At 40.7% G+C, this 27,804-nt stretch overlaps 1 protein-coding gene across 1 annotated transcript in view; it reads right to left on the reverse strand.

Moving 5' to 3' along the window:
• Gyc88E (Guanylyl cyclase at 88E) overlaps positions 1 to 27,804 on the reverse strand; it is an 814,243-nt gene that overhangs the window by 19,121 nt on the left and 767,318 nt on the right. Inside the window, exon 13 of the mRNA XM_067144088.2 lies at positions 14,635 to 14,862. Within this exon, the coding sequence (XP_067000189.2) occupies positions 14,635 to 14,862 (228 nt within the window). The remainder of the gene's footprint in view (positions 1 to 14,634; positions 14,863 to 27,804) is intronic.

Consider the following 27,804-nt stretch of genomic DNA (forward strand, 5'->3'; position numbering starts at 1 on the left):
TGGAACTTAAAAAGTTCTTAGCTCTGGCTTAAAATATCTTGTGTTCATGGAACACGGAACACTGGAAACACATGCACTGGTTGAAAATATATACAAACACGACATGGACACTTATAATGATATGAAACCATGGCTCTTTAAGAGTGTTCTTGGACTTGATAGTCTTTTTTCTATATGAAAAAATGGATGAAATATGTACACATTGAAATAAAATCTACAAAGACATAGATCTGGTTTAAACTGTCGTGTGTTCATGGACACGGAACACTGGAGACATATGCACTGGTTGTAAATATACACATACGATATGAAACGATTGGCGTTTCAAGAATGTTCTTGGGTTTGATAGTCTTGTTTCTGTCTGATTAAATTGGATGGAATATTGGATGGAATATATATATATATATATATATATATGTATACATTGAATGTACAAAGACAAACTACTTGGCATTTAAAAGTTCTTGGTTTTGGTTTTAAAAAATTGTCTTGTGTTCATGGAACTCAGAATAGAACTGTTGGTCTTGTTTCAATTTATTGGAAACAAATGCACTATCATAGTTGAGAATATATATATTGATTGAAAGTTTATACACTGATATGAAACACATGGCACTTCAGTGTTCTTGGATATGAGTAAAAATGCTGTAGTATATTTGTACAACTCGGCATAGACTTCTCAAGGGGTCTTGCCACAATCAACTGGAATATGTGAACTTTTTAAAAAAAAACAGAACTTGTTGACTATTATACCACACATTTGGTAATCAGCTGAAATTATCCTTTGGCTTGAGATGCTTAGTATTTAAGGAAGATCTTGGGTCTAATTTAGAATTATTACTGTGCGTTTGTGGAACACGGAACATGATTGTCGGCCCTGATTCAAACAACTTGATATATGACATAGTTGAAATGAAAATATGTTTGACTATGAAAACATTTAGAACTTGCTGGTTTTAGTTTGCATAATCTTGCAGTGTTTTAGGATAGATTTAAGTTGGTTGAGGAGCTGGGGGAACATCCTTCATTATGGAACACTTGCTAATGCAGTTGTAACAGTTGTCAACTATTGTTGCTGCCCATTAGCACTGAGCATTGAAATCAAGATGACACATCACTAAATAGTTTCATCCACAATCTCCCACATGCAGCTCTTATTTCCCACCTTATGTGCTCCTGACACATAGTGTGCATTCAAGTCCAACAAATCATTGCAGTAACAAAATGGTCTTTCAGAGATGCATCAAGTTCTGGTGAGAAGTTTATGAGGCTCCTAAAAATGCTAGAATTTGATAATTCTTCACTTTTATCATGACCTTGAAGTGCTAATTTTTGAAACCACATATTGAATTTTTGTTACAGTTTCATTAGGCCTTTTGGTATTAATGCAATATGTGGTGTATAATTGTTGCTGGATGTCAATTTATATGGAATTTGGCAGTTTTTTGTTGCTTAATCTTCACCGGAATGAAATCGGTGCCAGAAAGTTAATGTTTTAAGTGAAAGGACAATCGATGTAAGTGACTTGGTACAACCAATTTTAATCCTCAGTAATTTTCATAGACCTATGAGTAAATCATTCCAATAATTTCAGTTTTTATTCCAATACAGAAATACCTCACATTTCTCATACTAGGCTATATACTGACTTCAGGAAATTGACAGAAATGACCTAAAATCACCTAAATTTTTTTTTTTTTTTGTAAAACTTCCATCTGTTTGTATTTATGATTCTATGATAAACATATCTCAGAAGATAGCAATTCAGACAAAAAGAAATTAAAAATGCTGGAATAGTACAGGCTGAAGTCACCTCTTTCCTAACTGTAACCCCCAGATAATTACAAACACATATATTGTTATTACAGACTCATAAGTCAACAATGAACTTTACACACACACTAAGTACAAAGGGTTGTTGAACAATTCCCTAAAATAATGCAGAATTCCTGTTATTACACATAATTTTTAAAACCAAAGCAATTATCCAGAAATTGCTCCTGTGGATTTTAATTTCAAGAAATGACTAGCTTCAAAACAACAGAAACTACAGCAGTGCTAACTGTCTCAGATTCTTGGCATACCTAGCATCTTTGCTTTACTAACACATCATTCCCTTGTGTTGGGAAGCCTTTATCATCTTACCAGTCAGATCTTTTAATCCTGTTCCAATATTCTTAATACCAGGACCAGGAGCTGCCATCCGAGTTAATGGTATGCGGAATTCTCGTTTCTCCAACCAGTATGTCTTCATGGACCCTGAAGACAAATCAGTGAGAAACATGTTTCTTAAAACAGAATAAAGAGTAACTTAATCGAATACTGAGACAGTATCTTTGTTCTATCTTGAATTATTTCTTTAGCAAAAAAAAAAAAAGCAACACCACTCTGTACAGGATAAGAAGGCATGTGAAAGCCTGAAGGTAAAGGCTTCACACATCATTCTCTTGCCTGAGGAAGCCTTTATCACCTTACCAGTCAGTTCCCTTTATTCCTGTTTCAATATTTTTAATACCAGGATCAGTATTTGCCATCCAAGTTTAAGGTATGTGAAATTCCTTTGTGCCAACCAGTATGTCTTCACGGTCCCTGAAGATGTATCACTTCTACTATGCTACATTTGTAACCTCAGCATCAGGAATGAATCTAGGTTCTTATTCCTGTTGTAGACTGAATGGACCCCAGGGTCATATTTCTCTACAGAAGTAGGAGTTTTGTTTCTTCTTTTCTTTACTTTCTGGTAGGATATTGAACTTGAGCATTTCCGGGTGAACCAAGCCTGTTTTTACCACCTTAACTACACAGTTCCCGTAAGTGTTGTTTTCTAACAGCAGACTTTGAATTCATTCTGTTAATCATGTGGCATCCCAATACAGGTTCAACAGGTTGTTTTGCTGTTGACAGGGGACAGATGCCTACTAATACGTTCCCTTAAACAATAATGACCACCATAACCGCGGTTCTTGACAAGTGTAGTCTAATTTTGAGCATATCAGGAGGTGATCCTTGTCCATTTTAGAATTCTACAGTTTACATATTTTGACAGAACATCTATTAACATCTTTGTTTTGATAAAAATGTACCACAAGATAGTCAGGACCAGCATTAAAATGTAAATTTGCGACTGCTTCTTTCCTTGATTTACTCTTGTTGTTTTTTAATGAACAGTAAATCCTATATTTTTATATATTTTTTATATTTGAAGGGCTTAGGGAAACATAGTGACAAGCCAAACTTTTCTCTAAAATGACATTTAACAACAGCAATGGCCTTTGAAATTGTATCTAACTGATTTTGTTTTACTTTCTGTGATTTTCTGGCAGATAGCAGCACAATGCAGAGAGTTACGGTATCTTCTTGCCTGAAGGGCTTTCATTTTGGTTTTAGGTAGATTCATAACAAGCCACATACCAAGATGGTGGACAGTAGTAACAATTCTTTGCAAGCCAAGAGAAAATTACTTTATTTTAGTGACACACATGAAGAATCTGATGACAAGTGTGAGTGATTTTCAAGATGACACAGACCAGGATGTGGATTACCACACAGAAGGAAGTGGAGCACCCTGTTCATACTCAGTAAGTTAACAACAAAGTAATTTGTGGCTTGTCATGGTCTTGTGTATTCAGTTTATAAAAAATTCTCCATGCAAGAAAATTTGTGGAAAATTGTTATTAATCTCAAAATTTTCCTAAATCAATACAATATATTTTGAATTTGGATTAAGATATACTAATTCTTATGCTTGGAGCTAAATACTATTTTAAATATTGCAAGTCTTCTGAAATGTAATCTGTTTTAAAACTGAATGTACCTTGTTATTGTATTGCTATTAACCTGTTTAATTTCAAGCACAGAATGTTGCAACCAAATTATTAAATATCAGTATCTTAATTAGAAAATGAAAATGAAAATCCACAGACTGTTCCCAGTTATTCCACCAGGCCAGGAATGGAATGAATGAAGCTCCCATCTAGCGGCGAGGACAGGAATTGTGCCGGCTGCCGAAGCCTGTCGCATTCCTCTATGCCAATGATTAATGAATGACAGATGACATAAAATTATATTGGAGAGTGTTGCTGGAATGAAATATGTCAGGGAAAACCAGAGTGCCTGGAGAAAAACCTGTCCCGCCTCCGCTTTGTCCAGCACAAATCTCAGATGGAGTGACCGGGATTTGAACCATGGAACCCTGCGGTGAGAGGCCAGTGCACTGTCTCAACCCACAGACTCCAGAGAAATCTCCTCAAAAGATGACCCGGCAATGCTGGAGAAAAAGAAGTCCTAAATTTCATATAAAATTAAAGATAAAAAGGCAAAGAAATGAAGGCAGAGAGTATTATAATGAGCATGCCAGGAAAAAGGTAGGTGGTTGGATTTTAGGCCCTCCTTGCACCTGCCGTGAATAATACCGGTCCAAGCTTGTGGGTACAGAAACAGAAACGTTTGAATGCTTTTGGAACCTGGGTTCTTTTGATATCCAAAATAGCTACTTATATGCTTGCATTGAAACCCAGACAAAAAAAATGTCTTATTCCAAAAAAAAACAAACAAAGAAGCAAGAATCCAGCCAAAATTTTACAGCAGAATATAAAGTAAAAGTCAACGGCGAATATGTGAAGATTTGTAAAACAGAATTTACCAATGTGCATGGTCTTCAGAACTCAAAAGGCAGGCTGAATACTCTAGTGGAAGATAGGAAACTTAAAAGGGTCCACCTTTTCAATACAAATAAATGTTATAGTTTATTTACAACATATATTTACACTTGGAACTAGTTTCGACGCTGTTTGGCGTCATCTTCAGCCAAAATGTGGGAAATAGGCATAGCATGTAGACATTTATATTATACAAGGTGTTACATCAGTGTGATTAAAAGAGAGAATATGAAGACGTGAAGTACAATGTCAGTTTCAAAATGGTCATGAAGGGCAAATCAAAATTGTATAAACATGAGATAACATAAACACATAAACAAAAAACATATATACATATAAACTGTAACAAAGCCATGCGGAAGTACGAGATGATTGGCATTGGAGATTCAAATTATTTCAAACACTCTTCCATTGAATGTTGCCTGCCTCCAATGCCAATCATCTCGTACTTCCACATGGCTTTGTTACAGTTGATATGTATATATGTTTTTTGTTTATGTGTTTATGTTATCTCATGTTTATACAATTTTGATTCGCCATTCATGACCATTTTGAAACTGACATTGTACTTCACGTCTTCATATTCTCTCTTTTAATCACACTGATGTAACACCTTGTATAATATAAATGTCTACATGCTATTCCTATTTCTCACATTTTGGCTGAAGATGACGCCAAACAGCGTCGAAACTATTTCCAAGTGTAAATATATGTTGTAAATAAACTATAACATTTATTTGTATTGAAAAGGTGGACCCTTTTAAGTTCCCTATCTTCCATTCTCAGTTCAATACGGACAAAAACAAAATTCTTAGATTTAAATGAATACTGTAGTTTCGCACATTGCAATTGGAGCACTCACACCTAAAACGGACCAAAGAGGCAAGCATCACAACAGACCCAATAGGATACCTGAAGATAGCCTGGAGTCAGCAAGAGAACACATTAAGAGCATACCAAAATACCTGTCACTATAGTAGATCAGTCAATGACGGAAATGTTTTTTGACTGCAATCTTTCTATATTCTGACTGTACGAAGATAATTATCTGCCATGGTGTGATGAAAAAAACATTGAAAACCTGGTGACTCATGTGAGGTATAAAAGAGTATTTTGTACTGATTTCAATATTGGATTTAAGTTGCCGAGATCAGATACATGTGAAACCTGTGATAAGAAAAGTGAATATACAAACTTTACAGTTACAGGGCAGAGCTAAGGAAGCCAATGTTGCGGAAACTGAGTTACAAATTCATCATTCATCAAACAAGATCAAAGGCTATGCAGGACCTCCTGAAAACAGAATCCAAGAAATGTGATCCCGAAACACTGTTAATAACGTTTGATCTTCAACAAGTCCTACCGGTACCAAAACTGATAATTGGACCAGCATTTTACGGCCAAAAATTATGGTTGTACAACTTTGGGGTGCATGACTGTGTAAATGGAAAAGGCTATAAGTTTGTATGGGGTGACGAGACAAGACATAGAGGCAGTGACAAAATTTGCAGTGTTTCTGGATACTAAAAATCAAATAAAAACCTAGTTATTTTTACAGACAACTGCCCGAGGCAGAATAAAAACTGGGCTATGATGACCCTTTGGTTACAGTATGTGAGAGAGAAATGTTTTCAGATCATCATTCATTATTTCCTCATATCTGGAAACACACATTTACCCTCCACCATAGATTTTGCACTGATTGAGAAGGCTCTGAAGAAACATCAACAAATTTATGATCATCATAAATGGATGAACATCATTGCAAAAGCCAACAAGAAAAGTCCTTTTCTTGTAACACAAATCTCACAGAAAGTGATTTTGCATGTTAGTACCCTACTGCAAAATGTAACAAACACCCACCCTGAAAAAAATGTGGAGAACAAGTTGATTTTTCTTTTGCACTAGCTTTCAAGTTCACAGTGGAAACTCCCAAATTAAAAAAAAAAATTTTCATCAAGCACACAATTAAGACATTTTAAAGAGGTGCAGTTCTTTAGGGTAAGTTGACCAGCTGACATCACACTTACGATCCTCAAGCCAAAGTATGGAGGACCCATTAAGATCAACAAGAAAAAACTTTTGGATGTGAAAAGTCTTTTGCCATTTGTGCCTCCAGTGTATCATGACTAAATGTGAATTTGATCCTGCTGATGATGATGTGGAATTAGTGTACAAGAAAATGTAAGTTTCTTTGCTCCCATTGAAAGAAAAAGTCAGTATTGTATTGTTATAGTATTAAATTATTTTTTATTTTTTTCAATAAATATTTTTGATAAAATGGAAAGTATGGCTTCATTTCTAACAAATGGAAGATTTGTTAAAAAGAAATCAGGCAATATAATTACAAGCCACAAAAATGTATGTTCCTCAATGAAAAAATAATTAGTAAAGTATTTAGGTGGATTGAAGTGGCTTCCAACAGATGGGAACAATGCATAACATATACAAGTTGATGATAGTATGACTTCTTGGACATTGGAAAGTCTATTATTAATTATGGAATATTTTGAAACGTGTAAAATTTTATGAGTGTAGCTTGTCACTATGTTGCTCCAAGCCCTTCATTTATTAATGGTAATACCATTTTATGGCAAGAAGAGCTGCATCAAACCAGTCTATGGTTTAATGACTCAAACAGCAACACCAATAACAACCATTTTATGGTGTCCTAGTTGAATTCTTCTCATGTACTTAGAGTATCTCAAAGTTTGGTGGTGCAGGTGTGGTATGAAGTGTCACTCCCCTTTTTGGCAGCAGGTCAGTTCAATCCTACATGGGAGAGTACCCACCTGAACACCATTTCCTTGTCTTGTTTACTGAGAAGGTCACCGCTCTTGCTTACTGTCTTGAGTTACAATTTGTTTGTTTCATGCAGAGCGTGAATTGCAGCTTTGCAATCGACTAGGAAGACAGCCTTCTGGAAAGCCAATGGCTTGAAAAGAAGTTCAAGTGCCATTGTTATAGATTTAATTTCCTCCCCCACCCCCCACCCCAAGTGTATGTTTAATGATTTCAACCATTAAGCCATGTTAGCGTTTCATTCATACTTGCCAACAATCCATACATTTAACAGAAAATTGAGCTACAAAGAGAAATGTTTTTTTTCTTTTGCTAGTGGTTTAAAGTTGCACTAACTGAGATAGGATGTTGATGACGATAGAATAGGAAAGGGATCGGTGACTGGATGACATCGTAAGCATTAGTACCAACCAGTGTGGCTTCGTCAAGGGTGCTGGAGCAACCAACACCATCTTCGCTGCCAGAATACTCATTGAAAAGCACTGAGAGAAACAATAGCCACTGCAGATTGCCTTCCTTGATCTTGAAAAGGCTATCGACCATGTTCCATATCGTGTGATCTGGTATGCACTTTGTGACCATGGTGTACCAGAAATGCTTATCGGTTTGATCAAGATGCTTTACATGAACACCACAAGTCGTGTACGTTGCAATGTCGGCATCTTGGAGATCTTCCCAGTGAAAGTCGTTGTACACCAAGGCTCAGCATTGTCCCCATTGCACTTTGTTCTCATCATGGACACAATTACACAGGACCTGCAGAGGTTTGTCCCTTGGAATCTCTTATACGCAGATGATGTTGCACTTGCTGATACCACCAGAAGTGGATTGCAGCATCAAGCTGAAGATTGGAACAGCCATCTCTCACAATACGGTCTTAGAATGAACAAAAACGAAGGCCAAATTCCTGGAAACCATCCGAAGCAATGGCTCAATTCATGCTGATGGAGAGACTTTAATGAAGACTGTAAGCTTCAGGTATCTAGGATCTCGCTGCAGACTGATGGTGTGATACGTGATGAAGTGCGAAGGGGGATAAAGGCAGCATGGATGAGATGGAGGGAAGTCACAGGCGTACTCTGCAGCAGAAGGATGTCACTACAGAAGAAGTCCAAAATATACTGCATGATAGTACATCCTGTTGCTTTATATGGTGTCGAATGTCGACCAGCTGACAAAGCTACAGAGTGCCAATTACACACCATAGAAATGCGCATGCTTGTTGGTTGATGTCATACTCCTGCATCATGTCTAAAACGACACCGTCCGCCAGCAAATGGGCATAGCACCCTTCACTGAGAAGGCATAGGAGAAACATCTCCAATGTACGGTCACGTCCTGCGTGCTGCACCTGGAACAGTTGCCAATTTCACCCACACTTTTGAAATTAATGGGCAACGACCACACAGATGTCCAAAGCAGTGCTGGCATGACGCAGTGAATGCTGATATGAAGACTTTGGACTTAAGACCACACAATGCCCAAGACTGTGCAAAATGGCGAGCCAAGATTAGAACGGCCGACCCTACACCAGCGGAAAAACACTAGGAAGGAGAAGAAGGAGAAGAAGAAGAAGATTGGAAAAGGAAGGAACCTGCAGTGTATTAAACATTTGGCTTCTTATGAATTATTTGATGAGAAGGAATGTATTGACTCATTTTGTGTATTTATATCATCTAAATATTAGCTGCCTCTGTGGATCAGCGGTAGAGTGTCGGCCTCCGGATCCCAAGATAGCGGGTTCAAACCCGGCAGAGGTAATCGGATTTTTGAAGGGCGGAAAAAAGTCCATTCGACACTCCATGTCGTACGATGTCGGCATGTAAAAGATCTCTGGTGACACATTTGGTGTTTACCCGACAAAATTAATTAAATCTCAGCCATAGACGCCCAAGAGAGTTTCGGTTTACTCGGTCTGCCATCTAGTGGGGGCCTGGAGTAAAACGGAACGTCGAAATTGACGAGCAGACAGCCAGATGGCGTCAAATTGAAATGTCTGCACACGGTAGCTGAGGCCATACGATTATTATTATTATTATTATTATTATTATTATCTAAATATTACTTAGAGTTTTGAAGGGTCAAATTGATCCTCATTTTTATGGTTCATTATAACCATAAAATAATGCAGCAGTGATGGTGAAGGCAACAATATAGCAATAACAAAAAACGGCAACTTACCTCTGATAATTAAATTAAATAATTGTTATCTTAAAAGTTATACTAAAATGTAGTTACTATCTTCTAGGAAGACAACCTACAATCCCTCATAGCCTCATCAAAAGCACTTCCTTTGTGCCTGTGCACAGAGAGAGAAAATCCACTAAGGATAGCTGACTTAATACTCAGCAAAAAAACAAATATTCAGCCTACTGATTGATCCATAACGACGATATGAAATTAATCTACTTTCGCCTTTTATCCTCGTGACTTCCTGGTTGTTTTAGTTCACCAGATAAGCCACCTATAATCCACTACCTATCAGAATCACTTGCATTCAGTTGACTGAGTTGGCTGTATTATGTTGTTCAGTTCATATGCCATGAAATTTCACCTTTATATCTACGGTAGAGTAAACCGAGAAGAGTATTTTCATAAAATGTTTAGAGGATATTCAAAAGAAAGCTTAATATTTGAAGATCTTTTTGCAGTTATTAAATTCATGTCCTTGGTTCAAATTTGTTTAGTAATATTGTATTTGATGATATAGACAACAGTTATTTTCAATACTACAAGTTAACTCAGAGTCACAGAACTATGCCACCTTCACAGACCAGAACAAGAGGTGATAAATGAAGTACTGTAATAGAGTGCTGTGCAGAGATGTACAAATTATGAGACTAAACACCAGTTTTGATTATTTCCGTTGTTCCACTACTTATTACTTCCAGCCCATAAAAATGACTATGAATCTCTTTGTGCTGTAGAGGAGCTCTTGTTGTCTGTATAAATTATAGAACACAAGTAACATTTTCTTTAAATTACACCAGTGATGACATAAGTAAATCTGTAAGGAGTCTCAGACGGTGCCCTCTCTAGAGAACCAAAATGTTTTTTTAATTTTCTCTCAATATTTGAAGTAAAAAACTGTACTTGAATAATGCTAAGAAAATTACATTTCATTGTAAACCTGTAAATTATCATCAATAAGGAAGACTGTTAGGCAATATCAAACTTAGGTGAGTGACTTTTAGTGTGCAGTTTGCTGGTGAATGTTTTCAGGTTGAAGGTAAGGCACAGACTCTCGAACTTCTGTCCCAGCATATAGTGGGATATAGCAATGGTGAGGGGAGAGAGATGTCAGGGGGAAGCAAGTCAGTGGACGGTTTCGGAGGGATGAAGGGTGCGGGAAGAGGCTTTAAGCTCGGCAGAGTCCGTAGGAGTAAAGGCATCTTCACAAACCCCTCTACGTGCATGTGCCAGCCATGGCTGCACATAATGACATTAAATAATAATTCATGACCTTGTTTGCCCTATTAATTATATTTGAAGATGAAAAATAATAATGAATAATAATCATATGTAACATTTGAGACCAGGAATGTCAATTCAGATTCCAAAGGTGAAATAATGCAGGCCTCTGGCTTGCATCCCGCATCTCGTGAAAGGTGACAGCAGTGAGCAAGTTCGTTTTTGCATGGAAGACTTGAATGAGTGCGATGGTACTGGTCCATAATTGAACTTTTCAGTTGTAATCTTTCTTTGTGTTCGTGCTGTGTGGTGATTATTCTGTATGCCATGAAGCTTTGAAAGTAGTGTGTGTGTGTTAATTTACTGGTGCGATTGTGATTTGGAACTGCTTGTGGTGATAGTGATATTGTTGCATTTTTTAAATCTGTGTTTAATAATAATAATAATAATAATAATAATAATAATAATAATAATAATACACAAGTTCAGAATACTTGCAAAAGTAAATCGTACATCATACAAGCATTACAAGATATTAGAATCATTCCGTATTGATGGTTTTCACTTTACAAAGAAAAAAATTAAATGTATCCTAATTCAATACAAAACATAATTCCATCATTAGATGGAGCAATAAAATTCAAACATGTTTTGACTCGTTTGAGCCATCATCAGTGAAATAAGGGGGGAGGTTAAAGCAATCTACATAATACAAGCTAAAATGTGCTAAAAACATAATGAATTTATCTCAGCAAGTTAATTATTGCTCCATCTAGTGATGTAAATATTGTATAATGTTATTCTTTTTATTTCCGTCATGTCTCTTTTGTTTTTCTTTTGTTCCTTTATTATGTTTTTAGTACACTTTTAGCTTGTATTATGTAGATTACTTTAACCCTCCCTTATTTCACTGATGAGGGGCTGCCTGGCCGAGGCGGTAAAGGTGTTCTCGGTTTGCCCGGAAGGACGTGGGTTCAAATCCCTGTCAGGAAGTCATAAAATTTAAGAAATGAGATTTCTACTTCCGGAGGTGCATATGGCCCTGAGGTTCACTCAGCGTACACCAAAAATGATTACCAGGTTAATTCCTGGGGACAAAGGCGGCCGGGCGTAGAGCTAACCACTCTACCCCATCACATGCCGAGGTTAACAATGGTGGAAGCCTTTACCTTCCACTCCTCCAAGGACCTTCATGGCCTGTAAGGAGGTGACTTTGCTTTGCTTAATTCACTGATGATGGCTCAAATGAGTCAAAACATGTTTGAATGTTATTGCTCCATCTAATGATGGAATTATGTTTTGTATTGAATTAGGAGGATGCATTTAATTTTTCCTTTGTAAAGTCATACAAGCATGCAGAGTGGTTGTGTGAATATGAGATAAGAAATGTATTCTTTTTGCTACACGGGTTTGGCTATGAATTTTTGTGATCTTGCGTGGACATTAATTGGTGTTACGGATCTAAAATTCTTGAATGAGTTAAAAAAAATAAAAAAATAAATAGTGAAAAGCAAATAAACAATAGTATTCAGTTCACGATGCTTGGTAAGGTACGCATCAGGTGCCAGTTAGATAGTGCGTGTAGGTTGAAAACCATTACAAACTCAGTAAACTGATTGACTGCATTAAATTTTGTGACCGGGCAAGTTGGCCGTGTGGGTAGGGATGCGCAGCTGTGAGCTTGCATCTGAGTGATAGTGGGTTCGAACCCCACTGTCGGCAGCCCTAAAGATGGTTTTCCGTGGTTTCTCATTTTCACATCAGGCAAATGCTGGGGCTGTACCTTAATTAAGGCCACGGCCACTTCCTTCCCACTCCTAGGCCTTTCCTATCCCATCATGGCCATAAGACCTATCTGTGTCGGTGCGACATAAAGCCAATTGCAAAAAAAAAAAAAAAAAAAAAAAAAAAAAAAAAAAAAAAAAAAAAATTAAATGAGTTTGCACTGCGAGAACACAATGAAACCAATTAATTTGATAATCCTGGAATTTTTGTGGGTTGGGTAATTTGATGGTCGAGCTAGACTCTACTTTAAAGAGGCACATTGAAAACAACTAACAGTCGTGTTTTTCTGGGACTATCTAAAACTATACAGAATGAGCTTTTAGACTCAATCTATTCCGTGCGCTTTCAGTTGATATGTGACCAGATTTTTCTGAGACAACCAGTCAACCAAAATCTTTTCTCAGTTCATTTTTGGAGACAAAAATAGTTATTACGCAACCTGCCCTGAAATTCTATATAGTTGCAGAAATTTTTGGGACTCGTTTGTAAATGGTCTCATCTCGTTTGGCTGTCCGTATGGAAGATTTTGAGAAAAACATGCAAAATCGTTCTAAATTACTATTTTAAAAACCTTTCACTTGCTTGTTGGGTTGTACAGCATTCAATAATCACCTTCAATTGAAGGGTGTAACAATGAACAAAGTGCGCATTTTTGTACACAGCCTTCTTTCTTGTCTGTACACTTGTGTGTTGCCTGCTTATCATATTCAAAGATTCGAAGCATTGTAGCTGTGAGCTTTACTTTTCCAGGGGACTTATTTACCTCCAGTTAATCTAGTTTGGCAAATAAAGCTCGACTTATTCCGTACCGTAATTTTCACATCAGATCCTCAGTGATGGTATCATTTAAATGTAATCATCATTGTATATCCAAATGGCAAAAACATCTGATAAGGGCAGCCTTATGATCTCAATTTGCTCTTCTCTTTTCTGTCAAAGTTGTCAAGGAAGAGTTGTGTAAAAAAGTACTGTGGCTGCCTCCACCCAACCTAACTTAGACTTCTGTATCAATATCTTTTGTTATTGTTGATTTTAAACCTCTCTTTTGAGTGTAATAAGATAAAATGGAATCACAGGAAGTGGTTCTGTGATATTTTGCTTTACTTGAGTGCTTTGTACTATTTACTATTCAACTCTTGGAAAATTATGTTATAAGTTCATCAACAGACCTAAGAGAAAGATAAATCTCAATGCAATATTTAAAAATTTATGAATATTACTGTATTTCACACATTTTACTTAAAGAAAAATGTGTAATTAGTCCACCTTGGTCAATACTATAAGTGTTAAGTAAAAACACACATATTTAACATTTATTGTATTGAATTTCATTCATTTATTAGTCATATTACTCATTACTGAGCATCAAGACTTCATAACTCTCTCGTTTCTGCACTGCAGCCTTGACAAGATGTCTCCATCCACAGCGGTTTTCAGCTTTCCTTAACATGATCTGAAGAGGTAGGCCAGTGATCTTCTTTGCCTGATCTAACCATCTACTTGCTGTTCTTCCTTGTGACCTACTGCCTTCAACTTTGCCTTGCAAAATGAAAGGAAGGATTGGGAGCAAGAGCTGAACAATTAAGGTGACATGAGAAAGATGAAACAGAGTAGCCTAGTATAAGTAAGGGGTAGCAGTTTCAGACAGCTGAGATCTCATGGTTGCCACTCCATGCCCACAGTTATGTGACAATGAGGACATGATGAGGGCGCTTGTTTGAAATGAATTAGGGAAATGCCCATTTCAGAAGGAACAAGTACGACCTTCAGGAAGGTCTCATACAGTTGTCAAGACTGGGGTTGGAATCTCACTTCCTCTTAAACCAATAACCACCACCACCACTAATGTGTTGGAATCTCAAGTTTCATGAATAACCCCATCTCTCCACTTTCTACTACCTGAGCTGTGATAAGTTCCTCCCCAAAATCTCAGCTGGAACCACACAGCTTGCAACCCTCAACAAATCTTAAGACTCACCTTTACCTTTAACCTGGATCTCTCCTCTTTCTGAAACTTGGTAGCAGGGTGGCAGCAGGTCACGTGTCGACTGAGAGATGTGTATTTTCATTGCTTCACTTGTAGATTCCATACGAGATGCAGTGTTGACGGAGTCTCCAAACAAGCAGTACCGCGGCATTTTGAGTCCCACAATTCCTGCTACCACAGCTCCTGAGTGCACTCCCACGCGGATCTGCAGGTGAGAACCTGAAAAGATATTACATTCACATGCATTAGAATTTTACTACACATACTGCGAAATCATAAAATATAAGAACTAGTAAGCTGTCACTGGAATAAGGTCAGTCACTGCTGTAATATTTTTAACACTTTCACTACCATCTGCTTGAGCAGCTTGCCACTGCTGAGGCCCAGACATTTTTAAAAAGCCACCTACTTGACAGCTGAGTTCTACATTAGCACATATTAATTCAAATTTCTCTACAACCCAGTACAAAAATGATATTTACAAAAGACACAAGATTGTTTTCCTTACTGTTTTTATTTACACCCATACGTATGTTGAATATTCGAGCCGATGGACGATAGATAGGAGACTCAGCATCATTGTTCCTGTCCAGATTACTATTCACTATTCACCATTCCAGTGCTTTCAATGTGCACATAATCACACTCGCTTTAACTATCAGATCATCACATGAATCATTATTGTGCAAAATATCATATTGTGGCATGGTAAGCCGCTTCGTCCACCATGCCAATGCACAACCATGGGAAGTAGCACAAGCTAGCCAGCTCCAACCGCACGCTCATCACCAGGGAAGGCCCACCGTCTCCCTAATCCTGTCACCAGGCAGAGGACAGCCGCTTGCAGATTGGTCAGTGTCCCCCCCGCCGCTGCTATCTGGTTCGTTCTGCTCGGTCACTGGAGGCGTCCGACGTTATGGAGGAATCTGGACGGCGCATGGAGAGTAAGCGTACTCACCTTCGGGAAGACTCTGGGAGGCATGTCCATTCTAGAAGCATCCAGATGGTGAGGGCCCAGGTATTTAAGTCAGGCGCAACCTCCGGTGTTCAGTTAGTTGGTGTAGTTCAGCTGGTGTAGCGAGTGCAATGTATGGCCTTAGTTAGTTAGCGAAGAGTGCTGTCAGTGCATTAGTGACAGCCTGGGCTTCTGTGTCAGTCTGTTGGAGCTGAGGACTTGTTTCTGTGTGCCTGCCATCATGCATGTGAGTGTCTTGGACCAGCTGCTGGAAGAGGACGTGGCCTGTCCTGTGCAGTGTGCAGGACAGCACTGAGTCCCGAAATGGGGCTGTGAGTGGAGTTCGATGGACTGAGTGGACAGCGGATACTGTCCCGTGCTGTGAGACTGATGTGGACTGCAGACCGTGACAGCGCTAACAAGTGTGACTGAGCAGCTGAGTGAGTGTAGTGTAAGTGATCGAAGACTGTGTCATTGTAGATAAAACTTGAGAAAATGAGAGAGAGAGAGAGAGAGAGAAAGAGCATGAACCTTATAAGTGTGTGTTCTGTGTACTTGTGTAAGTTGTGACCTCGGCAATCGTGTGCGTGGAAATGTGTAGTTTTAGTGATTAGTTAATAAATCTTAGAAATAGGATGCTACCAGGTTCTGTCTTATTTATTTACCCGGCTAACACGTTACAACTGGCGTCAGAAGTGGGATGGACAAGTGTGATAAACTAGTGCTCTTACTTTAAAACTGGTGTCAGAATTGAGAATCTGGTAGTGTATAATCTAGTCGGCAGACATTTCTACGAGTGAAATGAATTCCGAACAGCTTAGATTTTTCTAAGTAAGTTTAATGAACTTGAAAATAAAATCTTATTTAGCTGTGATGAAGTCATTAGTTGACGCAAGTGTGATAACAGGTATAACTTGAAAACAATAGTCTCTCATCCATGGGTAACTAATGTAGATATTGAGCTCGAATATTATAATTTTACGATTATTATTATTGTATGTATAGCTATGAAGTGTTTACATCCATTTAGTATTAGTATCATTTATGTAGTTACTGGTAAGTTATATGTACAGATGATATGGTCGTGCTATTTTTGAGGTTATGTCATAAAAGAGGCACTGTATATAGACATTAATATCAGTTAATGTAAATACCTCTAAACTTATATTATAATTCATTCTTACCTGTATATATAAATTGTAATTTGTAATTGTGAAACACACTGTAATTTCCAGAATGGTAATAAGGCATTAGAACATTTGAGAATATTCTATACATTGTAATCTATGTGTTACACACTCTAGAATATTCAAGAAGGTAGTTTTTTTGTAATGTATCTTTCTGGAAACCTGCCCAGGATGTATATAAAGAGGCGATCTTGACAGTGAAGTGTGTTACTGTTAGTTACTGCTGAGTTATTGTTTGGAAGTTATAGGTTATTGGAGTTATGGTGTAAGAAGGTTATATCTGTAACCACGTGTCTGACATGCTGAAGTAGGCAGTCGGTAGTCGTCTGTTTTATTTGTGTCCCAAGGTTGTAACCTCTATGTGCTGTATTATTCAGTTGTTTTAATTATGGTGGCTTTGTTGATATTCTTGAAGTGAAGTGTTTTGTTACTCTGATTAAGGTTATGTGTGTGTGTGTGTGTGTTTATTTGTGTATATATGTGAATAAAAGTAACTGTACCAACTGACAGCATTTCATGTGCGTCTTTGTGGATACGTTATAGTGAACTGAGATCTGAACGGAGATCTAATCCGTTCCAACTGAAAACAGAGTTAAGTGAATGGCAGAGTGAGCAGTTAAAGTCAGAAAATGAAGAGCGCTCTCTCGAGGTTCCTCAGTCAAGTTTCTTAGTCAACAGTGACGTCGTGCAGGACGACAACGAACTGGACGAGAAGCGATTTGAAGTGATGCTCACGGTTGTGAAATCTGGAGTTTGAGACCCAACAGAGGAAGTGTGTGCCCTGCATGCAAACACAATGGCAGCGGTGATATGAATGAATCCTGCTAGCAACGATGGTGACTCTGCCATCATGAAGGTGAAAACCCCATGGGACGATGGTATCATTTCCTGGAGAACATGCCGGATCCAGTTTGAGACTGGATCGATGTTCAACAAGAGAGCCGAATATCCGAACACCGGACTGTGTACAGAATATGAAAGTACGACTCAGATGCAGCCTTCAGCCATATTCGACCTACGAGGGGGTTGTGGGAGTGCTTGACGGGTGCTGCGGTGTCCACTAACCAAAAGCCGCCTACCGAGTCCATCTATAGGAGAGGACTCAACACGCTGATAGAACACTTGCAGGTATTCAACGATGAGATCGAGCGACTAGGCGACGTGATGCTGTATCCACAAAGTCACACTCAAAATGCTGTCAGTTGTGAACACTGTTTTATTTACAAATTATTTACACATATTCTACATACATGCACTAATAAACTGCCATCTTGAAACAAAACATTTGACTGCTACAGCAGCATGTCACAACCAATTACCAGCATAAACAATTCATATACTTGACTTCAGACAGTCGGCTGATACGACTTGCACACAAGTATCATTAAAACAACTCTTGTTAAACAACTACTCTCAACCCTCAAGATTGCCTCTTTATATACATTGCCTGGTCAGGCTTCTAGAAGAATATGGCACAAAATGCTTTCTTGTGAATTTGAGAGTTGTTGCAAGTGATAAATAACCTATTTACAATGAATGGATTTTTCTATAACTTTCCAGTCGCACAGTGTGTTGCACAATATTGCAGTGGATTGTACATCATATGTACAGGTAATAATAAATTATATACTATTAATTACATGTTCTTACATTTAATAAACTCATATGAATATATATACAGCAGATGTTTCATGATATAACCTCACAAATAACAGAATCATGATTATACCAATAAAGTTCATACACAACTACATAAATAATAATAATAATAATAATAATAATAATAATAATAATAATAATAATAATAATAATAATAATAATAATAATATACATTATTTACCCATGGGTTAACCCCAATGCACCCATAAGCAGACTGGTACGTGCTCGAGTGGCTGGGCCAGGACTCCACAAGCGGACTGGTACGCCGGGATGCAAGGTCGCATATTGGAGACATTTATGACACCTGTTGGCCTTTTCTGGAAACATTTCCAATTGAAATCTATTCTTGGTGTCTCAAAGTGTCACTAGAGTGCTCTGGTATGCTTCTTTGGCAAAGAGAATTTATTAAAATATCGATCGAGAAATCTGTATTCTGTTGTTGACAAGATGGCTGAGAAGGAAGTTGCTTTCTCACACAAAATGCTCAGTAATAGCGAAATACAAAGCATATTTGATGTTTTAGGCTCTGATTTCAGCAGTGTTAGTGAGGAAGAAGGTATTAGTGATCCTGTGCATAAATGAACACGAAATATATCACCAGTGATCTTTCGCGTAGTAATATCGTCATCTCCTCGCCAGCCAGCGCTTCCTAGCGAACCGGAGATGAACCGCCAGCCAGCGAAAACCAACCGGCAGGGCATCGTAGCGGAGCAACAGGTATCACCTCGCCTACAGACCAGTAAGCTGCCTTCTCTTTTTCTATCTCCGTCCAGCGAGGGCCCCTACACCGTAAGCCGTTGCGGCTCCCCAGTGGAGCTTAAAAACGCAGTCGGACAGGTGGACGAAGCAGCACTCGAGGGGTTTCACCCCAGGACTGTTTGGTTTGGTGTAGGGGCCCATGGAGGGCAGCTAGAGGTGTCTCCCGGCTCGACTGGGTGCACCTAAAATCCTCCAGGTGTGCCAACACCACTTAGCACTCACTAGTAATAGACAGTTCAGATCAAATAGAAGGAGTGCTACAATACTTTACGTACCAAGAGTGCAGAGGACAGTGGCAAAGCCATTTCAAGAACTAGTGCTCTCGCTGTGAGTGAATAGTGCAAGACTAATTTAATAACTAGCGCTCTCTCTGGGAGCGAACAGTGCAGTGCTAAAAATCTTTTAACAACTAGTGCTTGTGAATCGAACATTACCATGTCGTTCACCACCAGTGCTACCACCTATCCCACCTCCACAACTACCAACTCCACTTCCCAGGATGAAATGAGCCAAGTGTACTACCCGAACGAGTCTCTTTCGAACTACAGTCACCACCAACTCCCAGTACCCATAATTTCCGACCGTGGAGCCTCACACACAGTGGCTAAGCGCCTCAACTCTAGCCCAATAGAAGAAAACGACGAGCAGCCTCAAAAGAAGATCCAGGCAACAGAACAACGGACAAACACCGGACGCAACAGCCCCCTCCCTCCCCCCTCCCAACACCTCATCAATATCCCAATTTCTTCCCCTCACAGGTACCCACCGACCCATTACCAACCCCCGCACCCTCCAAAAACGTCCCACCGGAAAACATACCTTCCTCCTAGAAAATCCCTCACCAGAATTTAGAAACCCCCAACGAATTTTTCATAAACTACTGCAATTCAACCTCAAACGAAGCGATATAGCCGACATCCGACCCACCAACAATGGAGTGATAATTAAAATCAATGGGGAGGAGGCCGCCAGATGGCTTCAGCAGTCAGTGGGATCAGCCCAGTTTGGCTCAAAAACCCCCTTGAAGCTACTATCCCAACCCAAACCTAAAAATGAACCTCCCCCCGCCCGTCACAGCCTCTTTAGCTGTGTAATCTGAGGAGTGGACCCTGAAATTCCAATAGACACAATAGTCAAGGAACTGGAAGAGGAAGGCGTACCAGTCCAGAAAGCCTTCCGGATTAAAAATAACTCGGGGCCCACTTACATGGTCAGAATACTGTTACCCTCCACCCAGGACTTAGATGAAGTTCTGGCCAACGGGGTCTATATATTCAGACACCACCACCGGGTGGAACTCTCCCGCACTCCAGCCCCTCAATCCATCAGGTGCGAACGGTGCCTTACCTACAACAACCATGACACTGCACACTGCACTGCAGAACGACCAGTGTGCAGCCACTGTTCGCAGCCTCACCCCACCTCCCGATGCTCCAATACCCAACTGGACCCCAAATGTAACACCTGCGGCGAAAACCATCCCACCTATTCCCGAAAATGCAAATCCCGCCCACAACCTCTTGAAAATCGCCCTGAACTGGTAGCTCCAGTTAAAACAATATATACCCCCACCCAACCCACCCAATCCCTTTTCCCACCCCCCAACCATCGAGGACATAATCCGCTTCGTGACTATCTCCCTAATGAATATTCATCCCTACCATAGACCAATGGTCCTTACCAAACTCCAAGCAGCGGCCAACCAAACACTCAAAGCCCACTTCCTACCCTCCTACTCAGGCCTGAACACCCACTTCTATTTCTCCCGCCTAGAAACACAAGTATAAACATGACCCATAACCCACCCCGTCGTACCCGGCCCCCAGAACCCATCTCCATCCTCTTCCTAAATATCCAGTCCTTCCACTCTAAACGACTACACCTGAAAGCCCTCTCCTCACAACACTCCGCCCACGCAATCCTACTCAACGAAACAATGCTCCGCCCCTACCAGTCCGCTCATCTCCCAGGCTTCACCTTCCATCGAGCCGACCACCCCCACGACATAGGGCACGGGGGCTCTGCCATAGCCGTCCGGTCCTCACTCCCCACCCGCCCCCACATCCCACCCACCCCCACAACTTCCCAGAAGCAGTTATAACCACTGTATACTTCCCCTCGAGGATCCTACACCTAGCCACCATTTACCACCGCTCAAATATCCCCCTCCCAGTCGACTTCATCACCTACCTTAGTGACACCTTTCCCCACTTCATACTTATAGCCGACCTCAACCTCACCCACCGAACCAAACGAGCCATGACCGAATTACAAAATCTTCTGAGCGACCTAAATTGCTCCATGATACCTTTTCCTGGCCCCACCCGTCCCGCCTCCAACACCACACCAGACGCCCTAATAGCCCATAATTCCCTCATCCATCTTATCACAATACAACTACTACCCAGCATCGGCAGTGACCACCTCCCAGTCCTACTCCAAATCCCATCCACCAACCCCCGTCCCCCACCCCCACCTCCCAGGACAATCCTAAACTTCAACAAAGCCGACTGGCCCTCCTATCAAGCCACGCTTAACCAAGCACTAGAGCACACCCCCCACCTTCCTACCGACCAACCATCGGTAGACAACCTAAATACATTCATTCTCACCGCCATCGCTACTGCATCAGAATCTAGCATTCCCATAACACTCCACTCCCCATCCCAACCCCGACTCCCCCCCAGTTCGTACACCTCCAAAAGCTATCCCACTCATACCACCGAGAATTCATGCGCATTTAAACATAAGAGTTTCATTTTTGGTCCGTATTGAACTGAGAATGGAAGATAGGAAAAACTAGAAAGGTTCCACCTTTTCAATACAAAAATGTTATAGGTTTATTTATAACATGTATTTGCACTTGGGACTAGTTTCGACGCTGTGTTGGCGTCATCATCAGCCAAAAAATGGGAAAATAGGCCAGTGTGTAGGCATTCATATTACACAAGGTGTTACATTAAACAATACAAATCTTGCAAGGAGATAAAAACATGGATGAATATAGAAACAAATGAATCGTTGAGAAAGCAAAAGTTATACATGTTAAAAAATAACCTTAACCACACATCTTGCAGTGCGAAAATATTCTTCTTGAATGATTCCTGAGTGTAAAACACATGCGCACACATTTCTGAAGAGCCAGCAGGCAGGACAAAGTAAAGTGAAACCTTAGGGATCTTCTGAGAAGAGTTCATCATTTTTCTATGTTCCGATTAAATAATGAAGTCTCCCTTGAGTTCCTGATAAACATACACAACAGGAAATTCTCCTTCACTCTCAACAATAGCTATAAAGACCAACGGTAAATTTCATTTTTCAAAGACGTGAAAGCATGATCTTGAACGTGATGTAACTCCCGGAACATTGAAAGTATGATGAACTCTTCTCAGAAGAACTCTTAAGGTTTCACCTTACTTTTTCCTGCCTGCTGGCTATTTAGAAGTGTGTGCGCGTGCGTCTTTTATTCAAGAATCTTTCAAATTCAAATATTTTCGCACTGCAAGTTATGTGCTTAAGCTTATTTTAATATGTACAACTTTTGCTCTCTCAACGGTGCATGTGTTTCTACATTCGTCCCTGTTTTTATCTCCTCGTGAGATATATTATTTAATGTAACACCTTGTGTAAAAAATGGGTTAAAGGAAAGGAGTTACATCACGTTCAAGATCATGCTTTCACGTCTTTGAAAAATGAAATTTACCGTTGGTCTTTATAGCTATTGTTGAGAGTGAAGGAGAATTTCCTGTTGTGTATGTTTATCAGGAACTCAAGGGAGACTTCATTATTTAATCGGAACATAGAAAAATGATGAACTCTTCTCAGAAGATCCCTAAGGTTTCACTTTACTTTGTCCTGCCTGCTGGCTCTTCAGAAATGTGTGCGCATGTGTTTTACACTCAGGAATCATTCAAGAAGAATATTTTCGCACTGCAAGATGTGTGGTTAAGGTTATTTTTTAACATGTATAACTTTTGCTTTCTCAACGATTCATTTGTTTCTATATTCATCCATGTTTTTATCTCCTTGCAAGATTTGTATTGTTTAATGTAACACCTTGTGTAATATGAATGCCTACACACTGGCCTATTTTCCCATTTTTTGGCTGATGATGACGCCAACACAGCGTCGAAACTAGTCCCAAGTGCAAATACATGTTATAAATAAACCTATAACATTTTTGTATTGAAAAGGTGGAACCTTTCTAGTTTTTCCTATCTTCCAATTCATGCGCACCCGAGTCCCATACTTCCTACGACTACACTGCCAAATCCTCCGTACTATCCGAAACTACCTAGCTGCCCACACCCGCCGCTCCTGGTCCCAAACCTGCTCCAAACTCAACGACCTCCAATCCCATCCTGCCAAATTCTGGGCCAAACTTAACACCCTCCTAGGCACCAAAACAGCACCCCGCTACCCCATCATCCACAGAGGCACAACACCAGCGTATACCGAGGAGAAGCTGGAAACCTTCGCACAGTACTTTCGCCAGCGTTTCAACACCCACGGAGACCCCCACTTTGACAACTCAAACACAGACCTATACCTCCACCATGCCTCCTCACCCCCACTCAAACCTTCTAACACCCACTCTCTATCAAACCACCCCCTAGAAACACCCATCACACCGACTGAAATACAGTCCGTCCTCTCCAAATCCCGGAACACCGCTCCAGGACCAGATAAAAACCGATACCTCCATATCCAACATGCACCGCAAACTCTTCTATCCCTACTGGCCGACCTCTACACCTTCATCCTCCGAACCGGTTTCTACCCTTCAGCCTGGAAACACACAACAATGCTATTATTTCCTAAACCAGGTAAATCCCCTTCTGAACTAAGCTCATACCGCCTGATAATCCTCATCACAGTCCTCGCAAAAATCCTAGATAAAATCCTAGTCTGACGTCTCCACCCCCACCAGCAATCCCATCACTTACTCCCACCATCCCAGTTCGGCTTCCGCCCAAAACTCTCCACCGAAGACCAACTCCTTCGACTCATCCAAACCACAGCCAACAACTTCAACCGAGCCCGCCCTACCCTTCTAATTACCTTCGACTTCCAACTAGCCTTTGACTCCGTCTGGCACCCCTCCCTCCTCTTCAAACTCCTGTTCTTCGCCCTCCCAACTTCCTACGTTCGCGTCATTGCCTCCTACCTTACAAATCGATCAACCCAAATATCAATAAGGAACCAACTGTCACCCTCTTTCCCCCTCACATTAGGTGTTCCACAAGCTCACTCCTCTCCCCACTACTCTTTATCCTATTCGTGGCCGATATCCCCCAACCACCTCCCCCCATTCAACTCCTCCAGTTCGCCGACGACACCGCCATCCTAGCCCCCCTACACTCAGTCCAATCCATTAACCGCTCCACCCAACCCTACCTTAACACCTTCCTAACATGGTGCGACCGGTGGCACCTAAAACTTAATCCAGAAAAAAACCCAGTCCATCCTTTTCAGGCGTCGATGGGGAAAAACCAGTATATCCCGTAACCCAGACAATCTCCAACTCCGAATCCGCAGATCCCCGATTAGTACACAACTCACCCTAAAATACCTCGGACCGAGCTCGATAGCTGCAGTCGCTTAATTGCGGAGGCCAGTATCCAGTAATCGGGAGATAGTGGGTTCGAGCCCCACTGTCGGCAGCCCTGAAGATGGTTTTCCGTGGTTTCCCATTTTCACACCAGGCAAATGCTGGGGCTGTACCTTAATTAAGGCCACGGCCGCTTCCTTCCACTTCCTAGGCCTTTCCTCTCCTATCGTCGCTGTAAGACATTTCTGTGTCGGTGCGACGTAAAGCAAATAACAAAAAAAAAAAAAAAAAAAAAAAAAACACCTCGGTATCCTATTTGATCAACACCTCTCCTTCCGCCCCCACTTCCAACACCTAAAAACCAAGACTGCCACCTGAGCTCGGCTAGTGCGCCGCCTAGCCGGGACCAGGTGGGGTCTGAAATCCTCACTACTTCTCCTCACCTACAAAGCCTTCGTAGCCCCGCAATCACCTACGGCCTCATCACCTGGGCGGCCGCTGCAAACTCCCACCCGAACCTGTATCAACCTCTACTATCAATAAAACGCCGCACAGTCTGTCACGCCCTCCGACTCCCCTTCCGATACCCCACGACCGACCTACTTGCAATATTCCCCTTCCCACCCCTAGACACCTATGTCCTCACACAGTTCCAGCGATCCTACCGCCGAGCCGTAGACCGAGACAACCCAACCCTTAACCAACTCCTTCGAGGAGACCCACCCCCCAACCCACACTTCACCCAAACCCCGTTCCATCTTTACCGGTCCCTCCCCCCACCCGATGAGGGTGCCACATAAGAAAAGGAAGCTGTGACGAGAAACCCCATTCCATAAGCCCCAACCCCGCAAAATCCCACCCCGTCACACCAGGTAAAGCAACCACAACACCCAATGAACCCCTGGCGACCTCCCCCCCACCACCAGAATATATGTCAAATCAAAAAGCCCATGTATTAATGTAATCTCTCTATGTTTCAGAAGCAGTACATACCACCCACAACCAACAAAAATATTGTAAAAACATCAACAACAAAACCAATAATTGTAAATATCCACTTTGTAAATACACTGATCAACATTGTAAATAATTCCGTAATGGACTGTAAATAATTCTATAAATCAAGATAATGTATTGTAAATAACCAAGTATTGTAAATAACCAAGTATTGTAAATAACCAAGTACTGTAAATAATCAAGTATTGTAAATAGCCCTTAGTAACACAGTTGTAAATATCCTAACCCCCCAATAAAAAAAAAGAGTGGGGAAGGGATATATTCGAAAACACTGTAGGAACCACAAATAAACAAGGAATAACAAAATCAAACAACACATGAAGAAGAATCTTAATGTAAAAACTCCAAAAAATTGTAAAATTGTAAAAATTATAAACTGTACATGTTGAAAAGATCAATAAATACTTAACCAAGAGGTCGAGACCCCCTCCCAACTCCTTCAACTTAGCAAATCTCCATCCTTCTCTACCAATCGCATCAAATCCCCAAACCCCGCCAAATCTCCTGGCCAGAGAGAAGGCGTAACATTCTAGGTGGCCCGCCCCTTCCCTCCGGGAAGGGGAATGAAAACTTCCCCCTTGGTGCTTGGTAGTAATATCGTACGACATGGAATGGCGAATGAACTTTCTCACTGCCCCTGAAGTTCCGATTGCGACTGCCGGATTTGAACCTACGATCTTGGTACCTGGATGTGGACACTTTACCACTGATCCTCAGACTGAATCTTAATAATAAAATTAACAATAATAATACACCGAGTGAGACATACGGCTGTAAGTTCGTATTTGGGATATAGGTTTGAATCTCATCATTCGCTTACTCGTGATTTGATTCCAATTAGTTCCTTATTTCCAAATCAGGCAAATGTTAGGCTCATGTCGTATTGGTTTCCTATTATTTCCTTATTTCAAAATTAGGCAAATGTTAGGCTCGTGTCATATAATTAAGGCCATAACACACACTAAAGAACTTCCGAGTTGAGATAAGTTAACGAAAAATTTAAGATTTCAAAAGGGATTTTGTGTGTGTTATTGTTCTGTTTTTAGTGTCATGAGCAATAGTGTGGAATTTGTCAATAATATAAAACAGGTCCCGTGATAATACGCGCAGTTGATCACCCACTATACTGTTTCAACCGAAAGCTTGCAACACCCAGGTTGCATACTAAAAAAGTTGGTGGATTCCTAGCAATGTCAGAGCAAAGGGCAGGTGGGTGAATATGGGTTAAAGCATATTGTTTCCAAGTTATATTAATCTATTACACTTGCATCAACATCCCCCCATAAGTTGAAACAATTTCAACAGTCTGTCACACTCGTCGACTTTGCCTTGTTCGTAGATTGTATTTTCTCTCTTCCTCAACGTCGCTGGATGTGCTCTCCTCCTCGTGCTGTGTTGGGGGTCGGTGTTGCCTAGCTGCCAACCTCTTCTTCGATGATAGTCAATTCGTTCTCCTCATGACCAGATTGTGCTGTGTCATTAGTAGCCTCTCCTCCAGGTGGACCTGTGGCAGTACCAGGCTTACTCTGTATGCGCAGCGGTTGGGTGACTTGCCGCAACTCCAATGCGTGGACCTTGACAGGAGGGTTGGTCTTTAGTAAGTAGACCCCATGGCCCAGTTGCTTATCCACCTCGACGGGACCAACCCACTTACGTGCGAGACCTGCGTGAAACCCTCCAATCTTATTACTGACTGTGTGGTTACGTTGCAGTACTTGTTGGCCTGGTAGGAAGACCTGAGCCTTGGCCCGGGTAAGGGATCTCTTCTCGGCAAAAGCTTGCTTTTCCTTGATGTCCTGCTGCTGCTTATGCTGCCACTCTGCTAGGGAAACAGCTGCATCATCTTGATCAGAAGTGGGTGGTGGACAAATCTCCCAATGCTCGGTGCTGTATAGCTGTCGACCAAGGAACAGCTCCGCTGGGGAATAGCCAGTGACACGGTTGATGCGTCGTCGCAGAGCAAAGAGTGACTGTGGTATCTGACGGTCCCACAGTCTACATTCTTTGTTTATTAGGTGGACCCGTAGCATCCT

The sequence above is a fragment of the Anabrus simplex genome, chromosome 3 (assembly GCF_040414725.1).
Source record: "Anabrus simplex isolate iqAnaSimp1 chromosome 3, ASM4041472v1, whole genome shotgun sequence".
Taxonomy (NCBI): domain Eukaryota; kingdom Metazoa; phylum Arthropoda; class Insecta; order Orthoptera; family Tettigoniidae; genus Anabrus; species Anabrus simplex.